At 39.6% G+C, this 20,804-nt stretch overlaps 1 protein-coding gene across 2 annotated transcripts in view; it reads left to right on the forward strand.

The window, feature by feature from the left end:
- The window catches only part of FASN1 (Fatty acid synthase 1), a 32,567-nt gene that overhangs the window by 2,587 nt on the left and 9,176 nt on the right, over window positions 1-20,804 (forward strand). Inside the window, exons 1-8 of one of the 2 annotated variants that reach the window (XM_073091086.1) lie at window positions 9,007-10,320; window positions 10,403-10,592; window positions 17,734-18,500; window positions 18,708-18,938; window positions 19,035-19,358; window positions 19,447-19,756; window positions 19,833-20,026; window positions 20,424-20,652. In XM_073091086.1, coding sequence (XP_072947187.1) covers window positions 10,427-10,592; window positions 17,734-18,500; window positions 18,708-18,938; window positions 19,035-19,358; window positions 19,447-19,756; window positions 19,833-20,026; window positions 20,424-20,652 — 2,221 coding nt within the window. In that variant the 5' untranslated portion in view covers window positions 9,007-10,320; window positions 10,403-10,426. Of the gene's footprint in view, window positions 1-9,006; window positions 10,321-10,402; window positions 10,593-17,733; window positions 18,501-18,707; window positions 18,939-19,034; window positions 19,359-19,446; window positions 19,757-19,832; window positions 20,027-20,423; window positions 20,653-20,804 lie in introns of those variants that run through there. The other variant, XM_073091085.1, reaches the window with a different exon arrangement.

The raw sequence follows: 20,804 nt of genomic DNA on the forward strand, positions 1-20,804 counted from the left end.
TACATATTATATTATAATAAAGTAAATGATATTTTCCACATTTCAGGGAATTTAAACGGAAACGTGCCAACACTTCATTTATGCACACAATTACTATTATTTTCCAATCTAGTTACATACACTTTCTTGTTAGGAATGATTTATCTACCTATATCATCATCATCATCGTCATCTTTTATATATCTACAAATTCTACATTATTAATATATTTTAATGTCTACAATTTAAATGCTATTGAAAGATTTTCCTAGACCTATTGTGATAAAAGATTTTCTTCGTCATTAGATATGCAGAAAGCATAGAAAGTTTCCAAAATAATTACACGCATATTTGAAATTTTAACTAGACATGTAAAATAAAATAACATATTATTATTACTGCAGTAGACCCTCTGTAAGACCTTCACAAGTATTTACAACTCGAAAAAATATTTTTATTTCTGTTTCTTTCAAGCGCCGAAACATCAGTTTCGTGGGCACAGTACAAGGATATTTGTACTGTGCCCAGGCCCTGCCATTTCGCTTCAATATTATAATTATTATATTATCCACTACTACTATATAATCCCTCAATAACTTGAAAAAAAAATACATTGACTCTGTATCTAGAAGCAATATTTGATTTTGCAAACGTTACAATAATTTGGTAAACAAATTACCTGTTTTATAATGGTGACCGTTCCGCCACGTGGGTCGTCACGATGCCAGTAATAATATTTTGTATTGTTATCATTTTTCCGGGTGATCATATTAAATTAGTCATGGTCATTCGGGTTTTATTTTATGAACAACTAATATACATTATATTATTAATTGCCTTACTTTATTACTGCTGTTTACCATTGTCTACAAACAAACGGTGTTAAGTAGCTACTAAATCCCTACCACCACCACCATCACCATCACCACTTAAGTTATACATATATCTTCTGTAAAGCGACCAAAGCGAGATGTATCTGTCAAAATATTAATAGAAATAGTAAAATATAATATTCGCTGGCACTTTGAATGCCTGTGGATATAAATGGACCCCGCGTTTCTTATAAAGAACTTTATAAAATAAGCTTAATTTAAAAAATAAAATATTATTAATTTACCTAGGGATTACTCTCCTGTTTTTTGTTTCATATTTAACGCAACGTTATTACAACACTGATCGCAACGTAACGGTATATCCTTATACTGTGGTAGCACGGTTGAATGGAGAAGCTTCGCGGTGCGGTGCGGTACCTGCGCGGTGCGGTAGCGGCGCGGGCTTGGGACGTGCGCGGTTCGTACGCGGCGCTAGCACCGGCCGAATGTGGGGTAGACACGATATCAATATAACGATGATATAACGTGAAAATTTAAAATCCTATATTCAACAGCGAGTCATTTAGGCAGATTAGCCATAAAAAGGTAAACTCTGCAGCATTGAAGCAGGAGCACTGACACGGTAGAGGCGTGCTGCGAGCGCGGAGAAACAGAGGAAGCACAAAATATGAAGGTCGTTCGTGTTTGTGTATGAAAATTTACTCAAGTGTGAGTAATTAATGTAGAATAGAGAATAGAAAGACGAAAACAGTTATATGCATGAAATATACTTTAAAGAAGCCACTATGAACCGTACTTTATTGATTTTTGTCACCTCTTGTAATTCGTACCTACTTAGTATTTACTCATTGTGGCCTTTTTTTATATATTTATTTTTTTCAAACTCCCTCTTCAGTATTTGAATACATGTATTAATCACGTATTTTTTTTTAACACTAAATCATACTATACATAGTGCATTTATTCTATCTTTAAGATAATATCACAAAATAAAAACTATACATGTCTACATCAATAAAGTTTTCACTAACCACTCACACAGATAAATGGCGCGAAACAAGTAGACAAAAAGAGCAGTATCTATCTAGGAATAAATATTATACCTAAATACCAGGAAAATTAGTCTTAAATAAAAAGAAATCAAAACAAACACAACTTCATTAAACACATATAATTGGGTCGTTCGGAAAGTAATTTCGTTTTTTCCCGATAGAGGATTTAATTGTACTTTTTCACAACTAACTTCACACTTAAGTCGCATTGGCATTATATGTTTTTATAGCTGATATAGCAAGGCTTGTGTGTGAATAAGTTCAATTGATTTTATGCAATAGTTTTTGGTGGGTGCCCTTTTAAATATGGATAAGCAGCACTTTCGTCATATTTTACATTTTTACTACAGAAAAGGTAAAAATACTGTTCAAGTCAGAAAAAAATTAACTAATGGGTATGGAGAAGATGTGTTGTCAGTACGCCAGTGGCAGAACTGGTTTACAAAATTTAGATCCGGCAATTTTGAAGTCGAAGATGCAACACGTTCTGGTAGGCCGATTAAAGCTGATAAAGGTTAATGCAAACCGGCCAATAACAATACGATGAGATCGGCCAGAGTTTAAATTTATAGAAATAAACCGTTTATGACCACTTGAAAGGCTTGGATTTAAGCTTCAAGTTCGATATGAGTCCCCCGATTTCTCACAATGAAAACTTTGCGTCGTCGCGTTGACGTCTATGATCTGCTCCCGAAACTTCACGAAAATGGTCAGTTTTTGCAGCGATTAAGTTACCACACCTACCTTATTCTCCAGATCTGGCGCCTTTAGATTATTATTTTTTCCGATCACTGCAATATTTTTTGGACAGTAAAACCTTTACCTACTTGACCTCTTTAGGTCAAAAATCACCTGCAACAGTCTTTAGCAAGAATCGACCAAATAAATTAAGAACGTGGAATCACGCTCCTACTTGATGGCTTAAGGTGTTGGGCCAAAATGGCCAATATATAATTTTATAAAATATTTATTCATTATACGAAAATTGTCTTTCATTTTCACAAAAATAAACGAAATGACTTTCCGAAAAACCCAATAGTTATTCACACTAAAACAAATCTAACATAAAAATACAACCGACTTCTATATCGCTACAAATTAAAAAATAATTGAAATAAATTTTGGTTTAGTACGAGTACATAATAGTCCGGTCAATTTAGACAATTGAAATAACAAAAATTCCGGGAAAGCTGAATTTTCGAAGAGACCTTGGATTTACCATACTTATTCGGGGCCAAACGTCAAAATTTTAGGCTTTATGGATTTCTTTCGAAAACGGTAAGTTCTATCGAAAAAGTATTTCAGATCAAAGTTGTTGCTCTTAAAATTCTCTATAAAATGGTTCGTATGGCTTTTTTTCTCTAAAACGTATCATTACTTAGATATTGCGCTTGTAAGAATTACGTTTTACATTATATGAACATTTTTCCACACCACCTGTGAAATAGCATACTCAGAGCGCTTTTTTTAACGTGGTTTCTCCGGGAGGACTTTTCGTCAACGAACCTAAATGATGTTATTTTCAGGGACAATACTTGTTTAATAATATGAAGATGATTTATATTGCTTATTGAGTTCAACTGTCGTTCTAATTTTTGTGAGTAATCTGATTTATACTCTTCATACTCAACTTCAACAATTATGTTTTCTTCGATTTCTGCTTCTTATTCGTTCTTCATCTTTTTCTTTCTCTTGCTGAATTTTCAGAAATTTTCTAATGAAGACGAATCAGTTGTCTCTTCATCAAGATCGCATGAATCTTCCTCTCTTGTATTTAATTAAACCTCTAAGCTAGACAGACAAAAAGGGTTTTATCACCTCAAGCAATAATTACGAAAGGAATTCGGTTTCTTTTTGTTATTTATGGAGCTCCAAAAAATTAATTACATCCAGTACTGATAATTTAACATTTGTGAAAATTACAAAAAACAAACGTTTACGGTTATTAGTACTAGTCCTAAATGAGATTAGTACAGACACACATTTCATGTTATCTCACCGATGCAGGTTTGAAAAATTGGTAAAATCATGGAACAGAAAAAACAAGCTTTTCTATGGGTAAAATCACCTTATTGCTTCCGAATGTCTAAAGTGTGGGTGATTTTTTTGTTTGTTAATTTAAATGATACGTTCAATGTTGTCTTCTGTGTGTTACTATTCTTTAATTTAATTCGTATGAACAGTTCACACATCAGCAGTGTACCTACTCTATTGCATCAGTGTATCTGGTAGTTGTTTAATCGTTTATTTGCTCTAAGTATTTCTTTTTTCTATTGCGCAGTGGAATTATTGTTTCTTATAATATTATCATAGGTACATTTACATTCTTATATATTTAATAATAGCGCTTGTTTTTATTTCTTTGCAGCAATGTTTTTGCACTCATGATTTTTCATGATTTATTCAAGGATTTTTTCTCTATCGTAAAAAAGATAATAATATGTTACTACATATTATCTACCTATTCTTCAATCGTACGCTGAGTTAACATTTCCTTTTAGACGTTTTTAGGGTTCCGTACCTAAACGATAAAATAAAAAAATAAATAAATAAATAAAATGGAACCTTATTACTATGCCTCCAGTGTCTATCTGTTATAGGTACAGGGCTCTACCACCATAATATATCAATAGATAGACATTTGAAATTTAACAGAGTATGTATAAATGTGGCTGCTATAACAACAAATAAGCACTTCGCATTGTATTTACTTCTATGGCTGCTATGATAACAAATAAAAAAAAAAAATGAAAATTTGGTATTTCGGAACCCTCCATGGGCGAGTTCGACTCGTACCTGGGCAATTATTTAATCTTCACGAGCATTCGCGCCAAGAGCGTCTTCATCATAGAACGCTCTCACCGCCATGTTATAGCTGTTATAACCCTGTATAGAGGTAGGGGCCACATGTAGTAGTTAAAGAAAATATTGTAACTGACAATTTGTAAGTGCCGCCTCAGGCGGCCTATACAAAAAATAAATACATTTCAAATTTCTGCAATTTCGCGAATGAAAGCTACAGGTGATTAATTAATAATGTATATAATCTATCGTTTGCGGATCTGGGAAAATCTTAGTGGGAGCAAATGTATCATCAACATTTCTCGACTACATGTTTCCACCAGCATGCCGCCAGTCGCTTCCGTATAGTATGTATTGTAAGAACTTTGTGTAGTGATGGGCGCGCGGGGGGTGCGGGGGCGCGGGGCGGCCGGGCGCGGCGGCATCAGGCGACGTGACGTCACACCAGCTGACTCCGCGTCGTACGTCGTTACCAATCGAGTTTTTTTTTACAGATCTTGTCTGTTTCAAGGCCGTTGATTGTTTTGACGAGTGCGAAAATATATTGAATTTTAATCGTCTTCCTTTTACCGTAAGTTTTTATTATGTATTTACTACCTATTTACCTATTTCTTATTATTTATAGCTAAGTACATAAATAACTAATAAATAAGCATGGTGACATACATAAAGGAAATCTATTAAGCTTGTCATCCGCACTAGATAAATGTTCAAACGCCTCACGAAAGACCGAGAAAAAATATGTATACGTTATCATTTCAGTATATTTTATAAAAATTGACTCACACACATCGATTTAGTCGAATAACGATAAGTAAGTATTTATCGGGTAAATGTTTCGGTTACAGAAATGGTCGAAGTACAGTTACGTAAAAAATTGGGTGGTCAAAAAGAGAGAGCATCATTAGAAATGTCTAATAACCGATTAATTTCGTCAACAGAAATCAGAGTGATCTGAAACACTATTTCAAGATGTTTTATTAAACAAACACAATTATTAATACACAATCATACGTAAGAACTTATCAAGTTTTAATATAAACAAAGGCGTTTATCTTGATGAAATGAATACGAACTGGGCATATGTACAATAATTATATTACAGTTATTGATATTAACATTCTTAACCTTTTTTCCCCTTTTTTCAAAACATTGTAATTATTATTTTAACTATTTTAAGACAAATATTGTTTCACCATAAAAGTAAGTGTTCCAACACCAAAGTGTGAGTAGTTTGGTTTCAAGAAGCGTTGTCCCTGACCCTTTATAGTATGGAACGAGATTGTCCTTCAATGCCCTTTGCACCCTTTTCACACTTCCACTTCGTACTCTATGGCACAGTAACTATGGTTATATTTTAAATATAACAATAGTTATATTTTTTCAATAATCAACTTTTATTATAAATATCGACACGTCTAAACTTAACCACAGATTAATAAATAGTTACTACGTAAACTTAACTGGAAACTCTCAGAAAAAAGTTTAAACAGGTCGTTAAACAAATGCTATGTAAAAAGCGTCCTATAAACTGTTGTTATTTGACTGATAAAATGTTGTGGTCTAAAGTAGCTCCAGCTCGTTTAATCATTTAATCATTTATTTGCCATGAACGTTTACCATTATATATCTATAACATTTATTTTTTTAAAAGATGTGTGTTATGGAGTTTCTTTCGCCGATTCTTCTCCATGATGAAACACCCGGTGAATATATTGACGTTCAAAAAGAATCTATTAATATATTAAACGAATTATTTATTTAAAGAATCTATTTTTAATTAAAAAAAATATTTGATTTGATATAATCAGATTAAATAGCTTTTCTATTAATATATTAAACGAATTATTTATTTAAAGAATCTATTTTTAATTAAAAAAAATATATATGATTTGATATAATCAGATTAAATAGCTTTAATTATGTTTCTTGAACGTTAAGAAAGTTCCTGTCGCTATATAGGTATTGTTCTTTCTTGCTTAGATAGATTTTTGCTCTACCTGAGGACCCGTATTGGTTTAAATTATAAACTAATTCAAAATGCTAGTTTTGTTGTGCTAAATGGTGAAAAATCACAAAAAACAATCGAACAAATCCACCGTGACATGACGTACAAAATTGCAAGTTGTTCAAGCAGGCGTTGCGATGTTCCAGGAGGCTTATTTTAGACTGAATTGACATCAAAGTTCTTAAAGTTATTTTTGATGTCTTTCTATATTTTACGTGCAAGTAACTACATTTTTTACAGTTCAGACAATAACACTTGTAAATTCAAAATTGTACTAATACACGGTTTGCACGGACGTTCTTGCCATGGATGTGCAAGATGTGGAATCAATTTCCTTCTAAGGTATTCCCGGAGAGCTATGACATGGGGCTCTTCCAAAAAAGGTGTAAAAAGAGCTCTCCTCCAAAGCTGGCGATGCATTGGCGACTCCTCTGGTGTTGCAAATGTCCATAGGCGACGGTGACTGCTTTCCGTCAGGTAGCCCGTCTGCCTCACCGTTTAGGTATCATTATAAAAAAATACAGACCAGCCGATACAAACACGGGCGGAAGGGCTCACAAAATAATATACGCTATGCCAATTAAGCGTCCATGTTTTGGCATATAAATTAACTAACTGTTACGGGCAGCATCAATGGCACTAATTAGCTAAGTATACGTAGGTAACGATAAGATTTTCCGTGACGTCGTACATAAGCCACCACCCGTAAGGTTAAGATCACAGATAAAAGTAATAACACATAACCCTATAATCCGCTGATTAATTCGCATGACGTTAATATTCGACAATTAATGAGATACTTTAATTAGTTATATCATTAATTTTGTATCATGTTTACTTTGATGTACAATTTAAATCTTATAATCGTCGTTATTGCCAATTAATCATGCAAGCTTTAGTAGAAGATTATGCATATACGATTTTCGTGAAAAATTCGCCAAGCGTGAGTCGAACTCACGCGCGGAGTCCCGTCCATAAAATGTTCATTATCACACATTCATCGTCACTAATGTTCACGTCAGTTAATGTATTTCGAGCGTACATACTTCTATGTCTCATTCGTTGACTGGCTCCCAACGCTTCACGGACACAATATGTGGTATACATAGTTGGGACAGCCAGCGCAGTATACGTCATAGGGTCCCATTTTTACCTTATGGATACTAAACCCTAAAGCTTTTCATTAAACATAGGTTCGGTGCTTTTCGGTAGTTACTTATAGGTTCAGAAAGGACTTAAGACAAGTGTGTCTGTGATTTCATAATAACCTGATGCTGCACTCTCATTATGCAGCCAGCACTTTTTAGGCGGATCACGAACGGATGCTGTATACATATTATTAAATTTATTTTACTTACGAATTCACATAGGCGACTAGGTAGCATTGAAATATTATTAAATTGTCTATTTTTTTTTGTATTGAATTATCAGGTTTTTAAAGGTGGTAAAAAAATCCTTTGTGGTTAGACTCCGTCGGCATCACCGCCATTACTCACGCTGATTTCGAGATTTTATATTAAAAACTGATTGCAGTTTAAAATATATTAACTAGATAATTAAAATAAAATCAAATACTCGACTGCACTAAAAAGGCCGAACTAGAATTTCCGAAAAACTGTGAAATAGTTGTTTCATTATCTCTATCCAGACAGCCAAATACAAATATAAAATAGTGGTTGCTTTAAAAACGAAGGATTTTCAAAAAACTTTTAAACCCTTTTTTACCTCGTTAGGGTGGAATTTTCAAAATTACTTTTTAGTACTCACACCGAATGAAAAACATATATGTAAAATTTCAAACTAAGTTCAGAAGTTACGGCTGTACGTTGATCTCTGGTAGAATGAATTAGTCTTCAGTCAGTCACCTTGCCGTTTTATTTATGTAGATATATATTTTCATAATATACCTTGGTACGCACGAATTGCATAATCCTTCCTTGGCAGTCGGATAAAAAGGACGGCAATAATAAATAATTTTAGAAAACACATATTCTAATATGTAATTAGAATATGAGTTTTCTAAAATTTTATCTCGTGCCTTTCGCTTCCTATAAATTATGTGTGCCTATTGTATATTTCCAAATTAGATTGTTGTGACTGGGATATATATGTTACAGCCAAAGTGACCAAATAGCTATTATACATAATGACTGGTTATTATGTACAATAACTAATTTGTCCAGACAATGTGACAAATTAATCACTTTATCCGGCCGTTATACGGGGTGAATTTTTCAAATAGGCCTTCAGGACCAAATCCGAAACTATAAGGATTAGCGAAAAATGCTGAATTTTGATTTTGATAAAAACTAAAACTGCATTTTTTTTTTTAAATAACTTTTTCCCTATCCGGGAATCGAACGAGTTCATTTTGAAAAAAAATACACCCTCTATATTATTCCACTATCTGATAGTGTTGCTTATAAGGATCAAAATCTGGGAAGTAATGTAGGGTCCAAATCATATAAATTCACCATGTATTTAGAATATATATAAGCGATCAGAGACAACAGAGTAACGCATTTATTTTTAGTACTCCACCCCACAGCTGATTTACGTACATATATCGTGTACAGAGACTGAGCGTAAAACATCGCAACTTGTCTACCATTGGACCTGTGTATCATTACAAAAAAATATAATTATGCTTAAGGAAAGTTCAAATAGAAACTTCTAATCTTTACCTATACTTGTTTCATTACTTTACTCAAGTCTTTGAAGATACTATAATATATAATGGCTGGTTAATGTGATTAATTCCGTGTTATTTATTACTTTGACCAAAATGAGTAGATATTATACATAATGGCTGGATATTATGTATACTATCTCCATTTATCACTTTGGCTGTAATGTAACACATAGATTTACAAATGTCGGTTCTATGGTAACATACGTTGAATGAAAGCGTTTCTGGAATTTCTGGAGGGAACTGATCGAAGGCGCCGCGGGCGCGGTGCGCGGGCGGCGATGTACTGCGCCGCCACGGTCGTAATTGACACACAAAGAACGGCTATTGTCCGCGCCCCTTGCCACTACTGTATCGCTTCAGTCACTTCTGTACACTTTGTTGTACATGTATTTATGCTGACTTTATTGGGGGTAATGTGGTCTCCGACTGATGCCCTCCTACACGAACTACGCCACGACGAGTGACCGTTGAGTTACATTCGGTAGTCGCTTACCCGGTCGTGGATATCGATGCACGTTCACAATTGGATGATACGCGTGATTCGCACCCCGATATGTTATGATAAGCGTGAGCAGTCAGGAGGTCAAGCGGCTGACGATCATGAGAGATACCGTGCGGAGGTCGAATCGGACGCGAAGTTCGATCGCGGTCGGATGCCGGCGCGGCCGTCGAGCTCCACCGAGCGGCGGAGGACTAGCGCGAGGAGGAAGAGCCGACGACCTTCCTCGTCCTTGCGGGCCGATAATACCGGCGGGTCTCGTGGAAACGTGGGGCGGTCGCGACCCCGCTATCGCGCCCTTTTAACCGACGTTCGCGCGGCCGCAGCTCCACTCTCCGCGCGATCTTCTCCGCGAGCACCTCGACGCCGCTCGCTCTGCTCTCGCGTCGCTCGTCACCTATCTCGAAGTCACTCCGGATACAGTAGCGGCGCGCGGTACGTCTCCGATACTCGAGGTGAGCGGCCGACGACCGTCCGCTGTGAACGTTTAGTCTCGGTTTGGGAGTGCGTTGAACTGAAACGAGCGTTTGGTTGCAGTCGTTCATCGGAAGCGGGTAGAAGATGCCGAGCGCGGTGGTGAACGGCGAGGGCGTGGGCGGCGCCGACGACGTGGTGCTGACCGGGCTGTCGGGCCGCCTGCCCGAGTGCGACTCCATCGAGGAGTTCGCCCAGAAGCTGTTCGCCGGCGTGGACCTGGTCACGGCGGACGACCGACGTTGGACTCCCGGTAACCTTTCAACCTTAATTTAACCTTGTTGTTTTCCATCTTATTTAGTGCATAATGAAATTGCTGCATGAACTTAATTCATTATGGACCACTCTAAAGTCCCTTTAGAAATTTTTGGAAATTATTTTAAATATAGCATAAATATTGCAATTTTATGCGACTATTTATTTTAATTTATCACGTATTTTTTATAATCAATCATTATCTATACTAATATTATAAAGAGGAAAACTTTGTTTGTTTGTTTGATTGTAATGAATAGGCTCACAAACTACTGGACCGATTTTAAATTTTTTTTCACCATTCGAAAGCTACATTATCCACGAGTAACATAGGATATATTTTATATGTAATATATTTGATAAATATATTTTGAGGCGGAACAAAGTTTGCGGGTCAGGTAGTTTAATATAAATATTCAAAAAAAATAAAAACCGAATAATTATCAAAATTATAAAAGTTTCTAGATTTTTTTACATTAAGCTACCTTTACCCACTCCGGAAATATATAGAAATGATTTATGTTACATGCTAGAAATGACTACATTACATGCGAGAGAAACTGTGAACAAAAGTAAAAGTTAACAATAATTAACAATCATCATCAACCCATTACTGTCCCACTGCCTCCTCTTACTGCCATTGCCACAGTCCTACTCAGCTCAGGCTCAGGATCTCCTCTCAGAATGAAAAGGATTATTAGGCCATAGTTCACCGCGCTGGCCAAGTGCGGTGTGGTAGAGTTCACATAGCTTTGAGACTTTATTTTCTATATCTCTCAGGTATGCCGGTTTACTCACGATGTTTTCCTTCACCGTTTTTAGCAAGTGATGATTAATTTCTAATAAGCACATAATTTCGAAAAATCAGAGGTGCGTGCCAAGGATTTGAACCTCGGACCCCTCGATTGAGAGGCCGAGTTTCTTAACTACTAGGCTATCACTGCCAATTAACAAAAGTCTATAATTATTAGCATTGAAATGATAGCGTGTGATTTTAAAATACCATTTTTACACGCCATGTTTTTTAAATCATTCCTTCTTTTGTAGGTAATTATTTATTTTATAAAGTTAAATAGTAAAGTTATGGAAATACCTTATCCTTGTTTTTAGGTTAACAATATAGGCAGTCGATGCTTAATATAATTGACATTGGATTTATACATAACATTGTAAATATATATATTTTACTTAGGTAATTAAAGTCTCAAGATTTTAGGAAGATATTTAAATTATTGGTTGGTTAAGGTTTGTATTAATCTTGTTACTTGTACTGCCTTTGATCAGTGACCAGGAGCCATTTTGTAGTTTTATTATATAAACATCCTCTTAGGGCATCCCACAGGGGCATCCGCTGCGAACGCTTGGGGCTTGCTTGGGAGCCGCGGCTGGCCGTCGCGTACGGCGCGCGGTATATTGAGGAACGGTCAACTGATTTCGAGAAACAGTTGAGTTTCAGGCCGACGCACAGTGCGTTTGCATTCGCATTTAAAAATAAACAACTTGTCGCATTCGCACTTGGCGTAATTCTAAGATTTTAAATTTCATGAGAAAAATAATAAAATGATTACTTACTTATCGGGGAATAAAAACATCATCATATAGGTAAATAAAAGGTGGGAGTGTTGTCAATTACGTTCTCAAAATTATAAGTCTACTAATCTGCATTTGATGGCATAACGGACTACGGTTTAAGTTAACTCTTTACATTCTGATAGCAGCCCGTGCTCAGGAGAACGGTGCTTTTTTTTTTTATATGTAACCTAACGATAAGACAGACGGGCTGCCTGATGGAAAGCAGTCACCGTCGCCTATGGACATTTGCAACACCAGAGGGGTCACAAATGCATCGCCGGCTTTGAAGGAGAGCTCTTTTTACATCCCTCTTGAAGAGCCCCATGTCATAGTCCTGAGGGAATACCTCAGGAGGAAGTTCATTCCACATTTTGCACGTACGCGGCAAAAATGATCGATTAAACCGAACCGTGGAGGACCGCCACGGGTCCAGTTGATGGGGATGGAACTTCATCCTTCGGCGAGTGGTGCGATGAAGGAAAGGCGACGTAGGCACCAGATCAAACAGTTCTTCAGAACACTCACCATTGTAAAGTCGGTACAACACGCAGAGGGAACCTATGTCCCTCCGAAGGCTTAAGGGTTCTAACCGATCAGAGATCGCTGGGTCATCGACGATTCGCACCGCGCGTTTCTGTACGGAGTCCAGTGGGTTAAGTTGGTATTGTGGTGCCCCTGCCCAGAGATGCGAGCAGTACTCCATGTGGGGCCTCACTTGCGCTTTATAAAGCAGAAGCAGTTGCCCCCCAGTGAAGTACTGCTTGGCTCTGTTCAGGACGCCCAGTTTCTTTGAAGCCAACTTGGCTTTAATTTCCAAATGACTCCGATACTGCACGTCGCACGAGATGTCAACTCCCAGGATCCCTACACTTTTACCAATGGTGAGTATGACGAATGGGGTTTTTTTAGCGGTAAACGCGCAGACTTGTGTCTTCGAGGGGTTGAACTCAACAAGGTTAAGACGACCCCATTCCGAGACCTGCTCCAGAGAGTTCTCGATTTCAGACACAAGTCGGATTCTGCTTTCTTCCACGAATGTCCGAGAGGTGTTCGCACGGTCTGTGTACACAGCATCTCCCGTGCTATCATCTGCATAGCAATGAATGCCACCGGTGTTTAGCAGCATATCATTGATATGCAGAATAAAAAGCGTGGGAGATAATACAGACCCTTGGGGCACGCCAGCGTTGATGAGCTTCTTGTCTGAGCAGCACCCGTCAATTACGACCCTAATATGCTAAGGTTAAGTCGTCGACGACGACAAGTCCTTCGGGTCTTGGTAAAATTACTAGAAACCAAAATATTTGTTCATGACCGATGGAATAGTTTACGATCAACGGTTACCGACACAGTCCTTAAAATTAGCAGTATGAAAGGCAAGGGCATACAGTACTGGGATGATGCTGATGGCGCGTTATAAAGTTTGTGTAGAGAAGCCGTATACTCGTAGGAATAGCTAAAACCGATAATGATTAACTTAAAACTGACTGTCCTTGTGACGCTACGCAAAGTATTAAATATATTTAATTTAAATAAAATGACATCTAATTAATTCAGATGTAGAAAATATACGGAAATTAATTGATATCAATTTTTAAATAATTTATTTTATATAAATGCAGGTTATTAAGAATTAAAGATGTATGAAATTTGTGAAGGCAATCCATTTTCACAATTAAATATCCGTTTTTTTAAGTATCAGCGGGCTCTAGGGTACTTATGTCATACTATAATTTCTGGTTCCAGAGTAAACATGATTTGTGTATCTACTCATAATTATTCCAGTCAAAGCATTACGTAAAGTTATAAGGTAAATAATAGCGCAAATAACTACAAACCTATGCTCCGTCTCACAGATAACACAGCACTTGACGTAAATAATGTAATTCCAATGCGTAAATATCCTTGTGGGGCGGAAAACTAGGACTAGTAACTATAATATTCATAAACAAGGAATATCTTCATTGAATCATAGCCACTGTCCACCGCTACAATAACAAGGACAAGACGCAACGACGAAGGCAACAAGAGTAAACAATAAACGTGCGTAATACTTAACATACCTAAGTATCATCACAGTCTAAGTATATAGATCCACACAATGTGGTATCGTCGACGGTCTACTTACCTGCGGCGGATTGCGAGCGGCTGCCCCGCGGCCGTCCTGCATCTGCGTTCGCCGATACATGTAGGCAACGTGCCGCAGGACGCAGTCGCATAATATAGTAATATTGCACGAATCATGATGCGAAGCATCAGAGAGTGCTTTACGATCGAAAAATTTTTTTCGCTTCATTTTGGCGGCTATTTTTATTATTATAGCCTTGATAGTTCACGGAATCAAGATATTTTGCATACTATTGTCGAGATAATTTAATGAAGATTAATTCCATACTTTTTAAAAATTGATTTACTGCAATAGAATTGGAAAAAAACACCAAAATAGGTCAAAAAATTTTCCTGTCCGTCATGTGTGAAACCTGAAAACACTGTAACTTGTGAAAAAATCCATCATTTGAGTTAAAAAATTTTTTAAAAAATTCTAATCGACGATTGTAGGTCACTGAATGCGAATAATTAATTAATTCAGTGTCGTTTAATTGCAATTAATAAAAAACGAAAACTACAAGACTGTATATCTATAGATATTATGTACATTTATTCCACCAGGGGCGCTTGTGCAGTACCTTCTTCCTACTACAGCTGTTTTTTCGGCAATTAATTTTGAACGACTTAAGTTTTTTTTTTTTTATATATTTTATAATTAAATAAGTAAATTTAAATGAATTTGTTTAATATTTAGATATTTACGTGTCCCTTAAATAAAGATAGTTGAGCATAGAAAATGTATTTGAAAATTAAAGACACTTATTCATTTGTGACTCACTTAATTTACAAATGATGAATGTGTATAATTATTGCGATTCACTGAAATATCTCGCTAGATCTGTCAGGAACTTGAACATTGTTAAATTATTATTAAAGCATTATAATTAAAATAAATGCAGACAAACAATTAAAAAGGTAAGATAGATTATTTCAAAGAGGAACACGTTACTGTTTTGCATTTTTTGCCGACTAGTTCGTATAAGTTGCCGCAAATTTTTTGTTGAGGCGGCGCGAACCCTGCATTAGGACCCCCTGAACAGAGCTACAGCTACTCCTAACGAATTCATCATATGTACCCATAGGGTGTTTTTAATATAGTGCGTGTTTCACCACGCACGCGGGATTGCCCCGCACGCGGAAATTTTCACGCAGCCTGAGACACGCTAGTCCACGATCTAGTTTTCTGCGGGTTGCTGTGCTATGTGGATGTGTACAATGGACAACAAACTCAAAAAACTATTGATCATATACTTAATTTATAAAAGACGAAATAGAAGACAAGGTCGCAATATGGCCTGTTATTTGAAAAGAGGGTTCTTGTTGGAACGGTTGTTACACATTATAGCATGTACCCTGCTCCCATAGAAGCGCTCGCGCATGCGGGGTCCCCGCGCGGGATCTTGCCCCGCGTCCCGCGTGCGTATTCGACGCGTTACAATAAATCCTTGTATGAAAAGGACATTTACGGGAATTCCGCATGCGGGGTCATCCCGCGTGCGTGTTGAAATCCGCACGATATTAAAAACACCCATAGTCCGAGAAACTTTTGTGCGTGTTGCGGTTTTCAGAAACAGTTATTTGTCAGATATATGTATGATTTTTCAATTTCCTCATGTAAAAAGTTTTTAATTCTTACGTTAATATAGTTTATTTGTGTTAATAAAATGTTTTATTTTTTATTTTAATTATTATTAGAAATTGGCAATAATATCCAAAATATTTGTAAATGTCTTCATCAAAATTTTCCACTTAGTTAAATTTGATAACTTAGCAACATTATGATGGCCAGTGGCGCCTCTACCACGCGCAAAGAAAAGTTTGTCCTACTATAATAGATACGCCAGCAAGTTCACAGGTATCACTAATACATTAACTCAGTACCTAAAGGTTTCAAATTATTATACTTTTCGGTTTAACATAATAAGGCAATAACTTAAGTAAAACCAATTATTTTGCGTATTTAAGTATTTATCTAAATGAGTATTTTTTCTTAAAATGATACGTAAATGATAAGTAAGTAGATAATTTAATTGTGGATTAGATTTATCGTAATGAATTATTCATTCAAGTATGTTAAATAAAGAAAATGTACAAAAAAATGAAATGCGCAGATATTTGGTCACGATTGAAGGAGTGTTTTGGTTGCTAAGCCTGTAGGGAATATCGACCATAATGGAAACTTTTGTGAAAAGTGTTTCAAACGATTCCTACGAAGTAGTTATTTGGAATTCAATTACAATTTGTACATCTATCTTATAGAATCGGAAGGGTACCCTAAAAAGACTTATAATTTACGATTTTTGGCGATTACGCTAACCGCCCTTTTTCAAACCCATATATGACGACATAGTGGCTACATATTTCAATATAATCTTAGTAAACATTCTTTTAATTTAATTCAATTAGTTTCATAAAATCAATTATTATTATAACGTAAGACATGGTTGCAAAACTATTATTCCATGGCTTCACAACCCTCTGCACGAAATTACCCTACATTAAGAATGTACAATTGTACAGGCTTTCATTACAGTTTTTAGAATGGTTTGCGACTTGCCCTCACAACACTCATCAAAGCTACGGTTATGTTTTGTGGAGAGTTGCAGCAAAACCATCCATTCCCTGTTCTGTTCCTATAGTCAATATTATTAGTTATATTATTATAAGTGGTCCATTATTAAATTTAGATGTGCGGAATTTAAAAATAAATTGGATAACTGGGCCAATACTATAAAATATACACAAGCAAAGAAGATGCGGAAACGACAAAAGTATATTTTATTAATGAGCAACCCGTGCTTCGTAGTAGGCTGTAGGACACCAAGAGTATTGCTATTTATTTATTTATTTGGGAAACAAACAATTCATACTATATAACATAGGTAAATGGGTCATAGATACAAACAGAGGAATAATTACAGTTTCCACTATTAAAATTTACAATAAGTTAAAAAGCAAAATGAACATGAAGTACAGCAATGAACAGAAAGAGAAACACATACATTAAAAAATGAATAAAAAAATATGTATAAAATGATGTAAAAATCTATTTAAGTTCTCGTATTATCTGTCGTACACACCTCCTGTAGATACCTATCGAATTACAGAAAGGATCGACGCTTTGAAGTTGCTTGTTGTAGTAATTACATGACCGAAATATAAAAGTACTGCTGGTATACTTAGTTCTACTAAGAGGAGTGTAGAACAAGTCAACGCTCTACATCGAGAGTTAATTCTGGGGCAACTAAAATTAATTTTACGGAGAAGGAAGGAAGAGTCAATATATTCGTTTAAAATTCGCTTAAAGTTATAAAAAAAAATGATCTTGCTTTGCTTTGTATAGCGGATTCCAAACAATACCATACTCGAGTGTAGAACGGACATTAGCGAGTTGGTCGATTTCATTGTGGATTTACTGTAAAGGAAGGGTTTTGAAAACAGCAAATATTCGTTTGCAGGTCTTCATGGCTTACCAGAAAGAAATGGAAAACTTAAAGATCTGGCACACTTCGATGCCACATTCTTCGGAGTGCACCCGAAGCAGGCGCACCTGATGGACCCACAGCTCCGGCTGCTGCTGGAGCTGACGCACGAGGCCATCGTGGACGCCGGCCTCAACCCCGTCGAGCTGCGCGGCTCGCGCACCGGCGTCTACGTCGGCGTGTCCAACTCCGAGACCGAGGAGATGTGGACCACGGACCCCGACAAGATCAACGGGTACGCGCTCACGGGCTGCTGCCGGGCGATGTTCCCGAACCGCATTTCGTACACGTTCGACCTGAAGGGCCCGTCGTACGCGATCGACACCGCGTGCTCGAGCTCCATGTTCGCGCTGGCGCAGGCCGTGAGCGCGATGCGCGACGGGCAGTGCGACGCGGCCGTGGTGGCCGGCACCAACCTGTGCCTGAAGCCCGCCAACTCGCTCAACTTCCACCGGCTGAGCATGCTGTCGCCGGAGGGCCGGTGCGCGGCGTTCGACGCGAGCGGGCGCGGCTACGTGCGCTCGGAGGCGGCCGTGGTGGTGCTGCTGCAGCGGCGCGGCGCGGCGCGGCGCGTGTACGCCAGCGTGCGCGGCGCGCGCATGAACACGGACGGCGCCAAGGTGCAGGGCATCACCTTCCCCTCGGGCGACGTGCAGCGCGCGCTCGCGCAGGAGACCTTCGCCGAGGCGCGCCTGCGCCCGCAGGACGTCGTCTACGTCGAGGCCCACGGAACCGGCACCAAGGTGAGCCCGCTTACGAAAAAGGTACACGAGACGGAAATGTGACGTAAATCTGATAATTTATTACAATATTTTAAAAGTAAAACACATTCAAGACTTAAGAAGCATCGTCACCGCTTGATATTTTGCAAAAATTCGTATGATCTATATTCGATGTCTGTTTTGCTCGTCGGAAGGTACACGCTTTATTTCCAACTTGTTCGTTCGCAGGTCGGGGACCCCCAAGAAGTGAACGCTATCGCAGAATTTTTCTGCAAGGATCGAAAAAACCCTCTGCTGCTGGGATCGGTGAAATCGAACATGGGACACTCGGAGCCGGCGTCGGGCCTGTGCTCGATCGCCAAGTTGGTGGTCGCGATGGAAAACGGAGTCATCCCGGCCAACTTACATTTTAAAAATCCCAACCCGGACATTCCGGCACTCAGTGACGGCAGAATAAAGGTAAATTTAGATTTAGGTAGATTACCGTTATCTTCGATTTCTCGGTGATACCTCAATACGATAATGATATACTCAAACGCGTGGCGATATCGGCAGGTGGTGGATCGCAACACGCCGTGGGAAGGCGGGCTGGTGGCGGTGAACTCGTTCGGGTTCGGCGGCGCCAACGCGCACGTGATCCTGGAGGCGGAGCGGCGGCCGCGGCCCGAGCGCGGCGCGCGGCCCGCGGGCCCGCCGCGCCTCGTGCTGGCGTCGGGCCGCACCGAGGACGCCGTGCACGAGCTGCTGGCGCTGGCGGCCGCGCACGCCGCTGACGCCGACCTGCACGCGCTGCTCGACGCCGTGCACGCGCACAACGTGCCCGGCCACGGCTTCCGCGGCTACTGCCTGCTCGGCGACACTCCCGTCGAGGAGATCCTCGTGAGTTCACCTCGCCCTCGGTCGCTTCGTTTCCCGCGCGGGCTCCGAGACCGTTTTAAACGTGGACCCTTTGTCTTCCCGTCGCCAGGAGGTGGAGAGCGGCGAGCCGCGGCCGGTCTGGTTCGTGTTCTCGGGCATGGGGTCGCAGTGGCCGGGCATGGCGCGCTCGTTGATGCGCCTGCCGGTGTTCGCGGCGTCCGTGGAGAAGTCGGCGGCGGCCCTGCGCCCGCACGACATCGACCTCGTGAACGTGCTCACGGAGGCCCCCGCCTCCGCCTTCGACGACGTCATCGCATCGTTCGTGTCCATCGCCGCGGTGCAGGTCGCGCTCGTCGACGTGCTGCGCGCCGTCGGCATCCGCCCGGACGGTATAGTCGGGCACTCCGTCGGCGAAATCGGTAAGGGGCGGTTCGATCTCCCGACGGATCGTCCGTCGCTCGGTGAGCGGGTCGTAACGTGCGGTGTGTTGCGCAGGGTGCGCGTACGCGGACGAGACGCTGACGGCGGAGCAGGCGGTGCTGGCGGCGTACTGGCGCGGGCGCAGCATCGTGGACGCGAAGCTGGCGCCGGGCGCGATGGCGGCCGTGGGGCTGTCGTGGGAGCAGTGCGTGGAGCGCTGCCCGCCCGACGTGGTGCCCGCCTGCCACAACGCCGCCGACAGTGTTACGGTATGTGCACGACTAACGTTAAAGAAATATTTATAAAGATACTCGTATGTGTGGTTCAGCTCTTTTTGCTTAGCCCAAAATTGCTATCTTAACTTCTTTGAATTTTTTTCTCTTTTCCAATTCCAAATAAATTCCAGGAAAAATTTTCAAATGTATGTACTTGAAAATTTTACCCCGTAATTTTATCCTGTATACACCAGATGAACTTACATAAATATATTTTTACCGCAGCACGGCAGCATTACACTGTTGTTATCAATTACAATACAATACAATGAAATTATTGTATTTTCTTTCCTTCTTTATTTTTAGCAATATGCACTCATTTTTATTCAAGTCAATCTACGTATCAAAAAACAAAACTTAAGCATGTGATTATAACGAAGTGGCTCCGTAGATTTCGGGACCGGTGGCGTCGATCGAGAAATTCGTGGCGGAGCTGGCGGCGGAGGGCGTGTTCGCGCGCCGCGTCAACAGCTCGGGCGTGGCCTTCCACAGCAAGTACATCGCCAGCGCCGCGCCGCTGCTGCGCCGCAGCCTGGAGCGCGTCATCCCCGACCCCAAGCCGCGCTCCGCCCGCTGGCTCTCCTCCTCGCTGCCCAAGGATCAGTGGAACTCCAAAATCGGTGAGGATTCACGGAATCGGTTATTGCACTTCGACTGCGTTGCGGGTGCAGTTTAGGTTCGGGAGGAATTCGCCGATCGCCTCCGAAAGACTGCACATTTTCAGTCGGGTGCAACTATGTACCAGCGGGCGGGTGCGGTCGAAACCGACCGT

The sequence above is a fragment of the Epargyreus clarus genome, unplaced genomic scaffold, assembly GCF_041222505.1.
Source record: "Epargyreus clarus isolate Ecla_fem2 unplaced genomic scaffold, WU_Ecla_fem_2.2 ptg000034l, whole genome shotgun sequence".
NCBI lineage: Eukaryota > Metazoa > Arthropoda > Insecta > Lepidoptera > Hesperiidae > Epargyreus > Epargyreus clarus.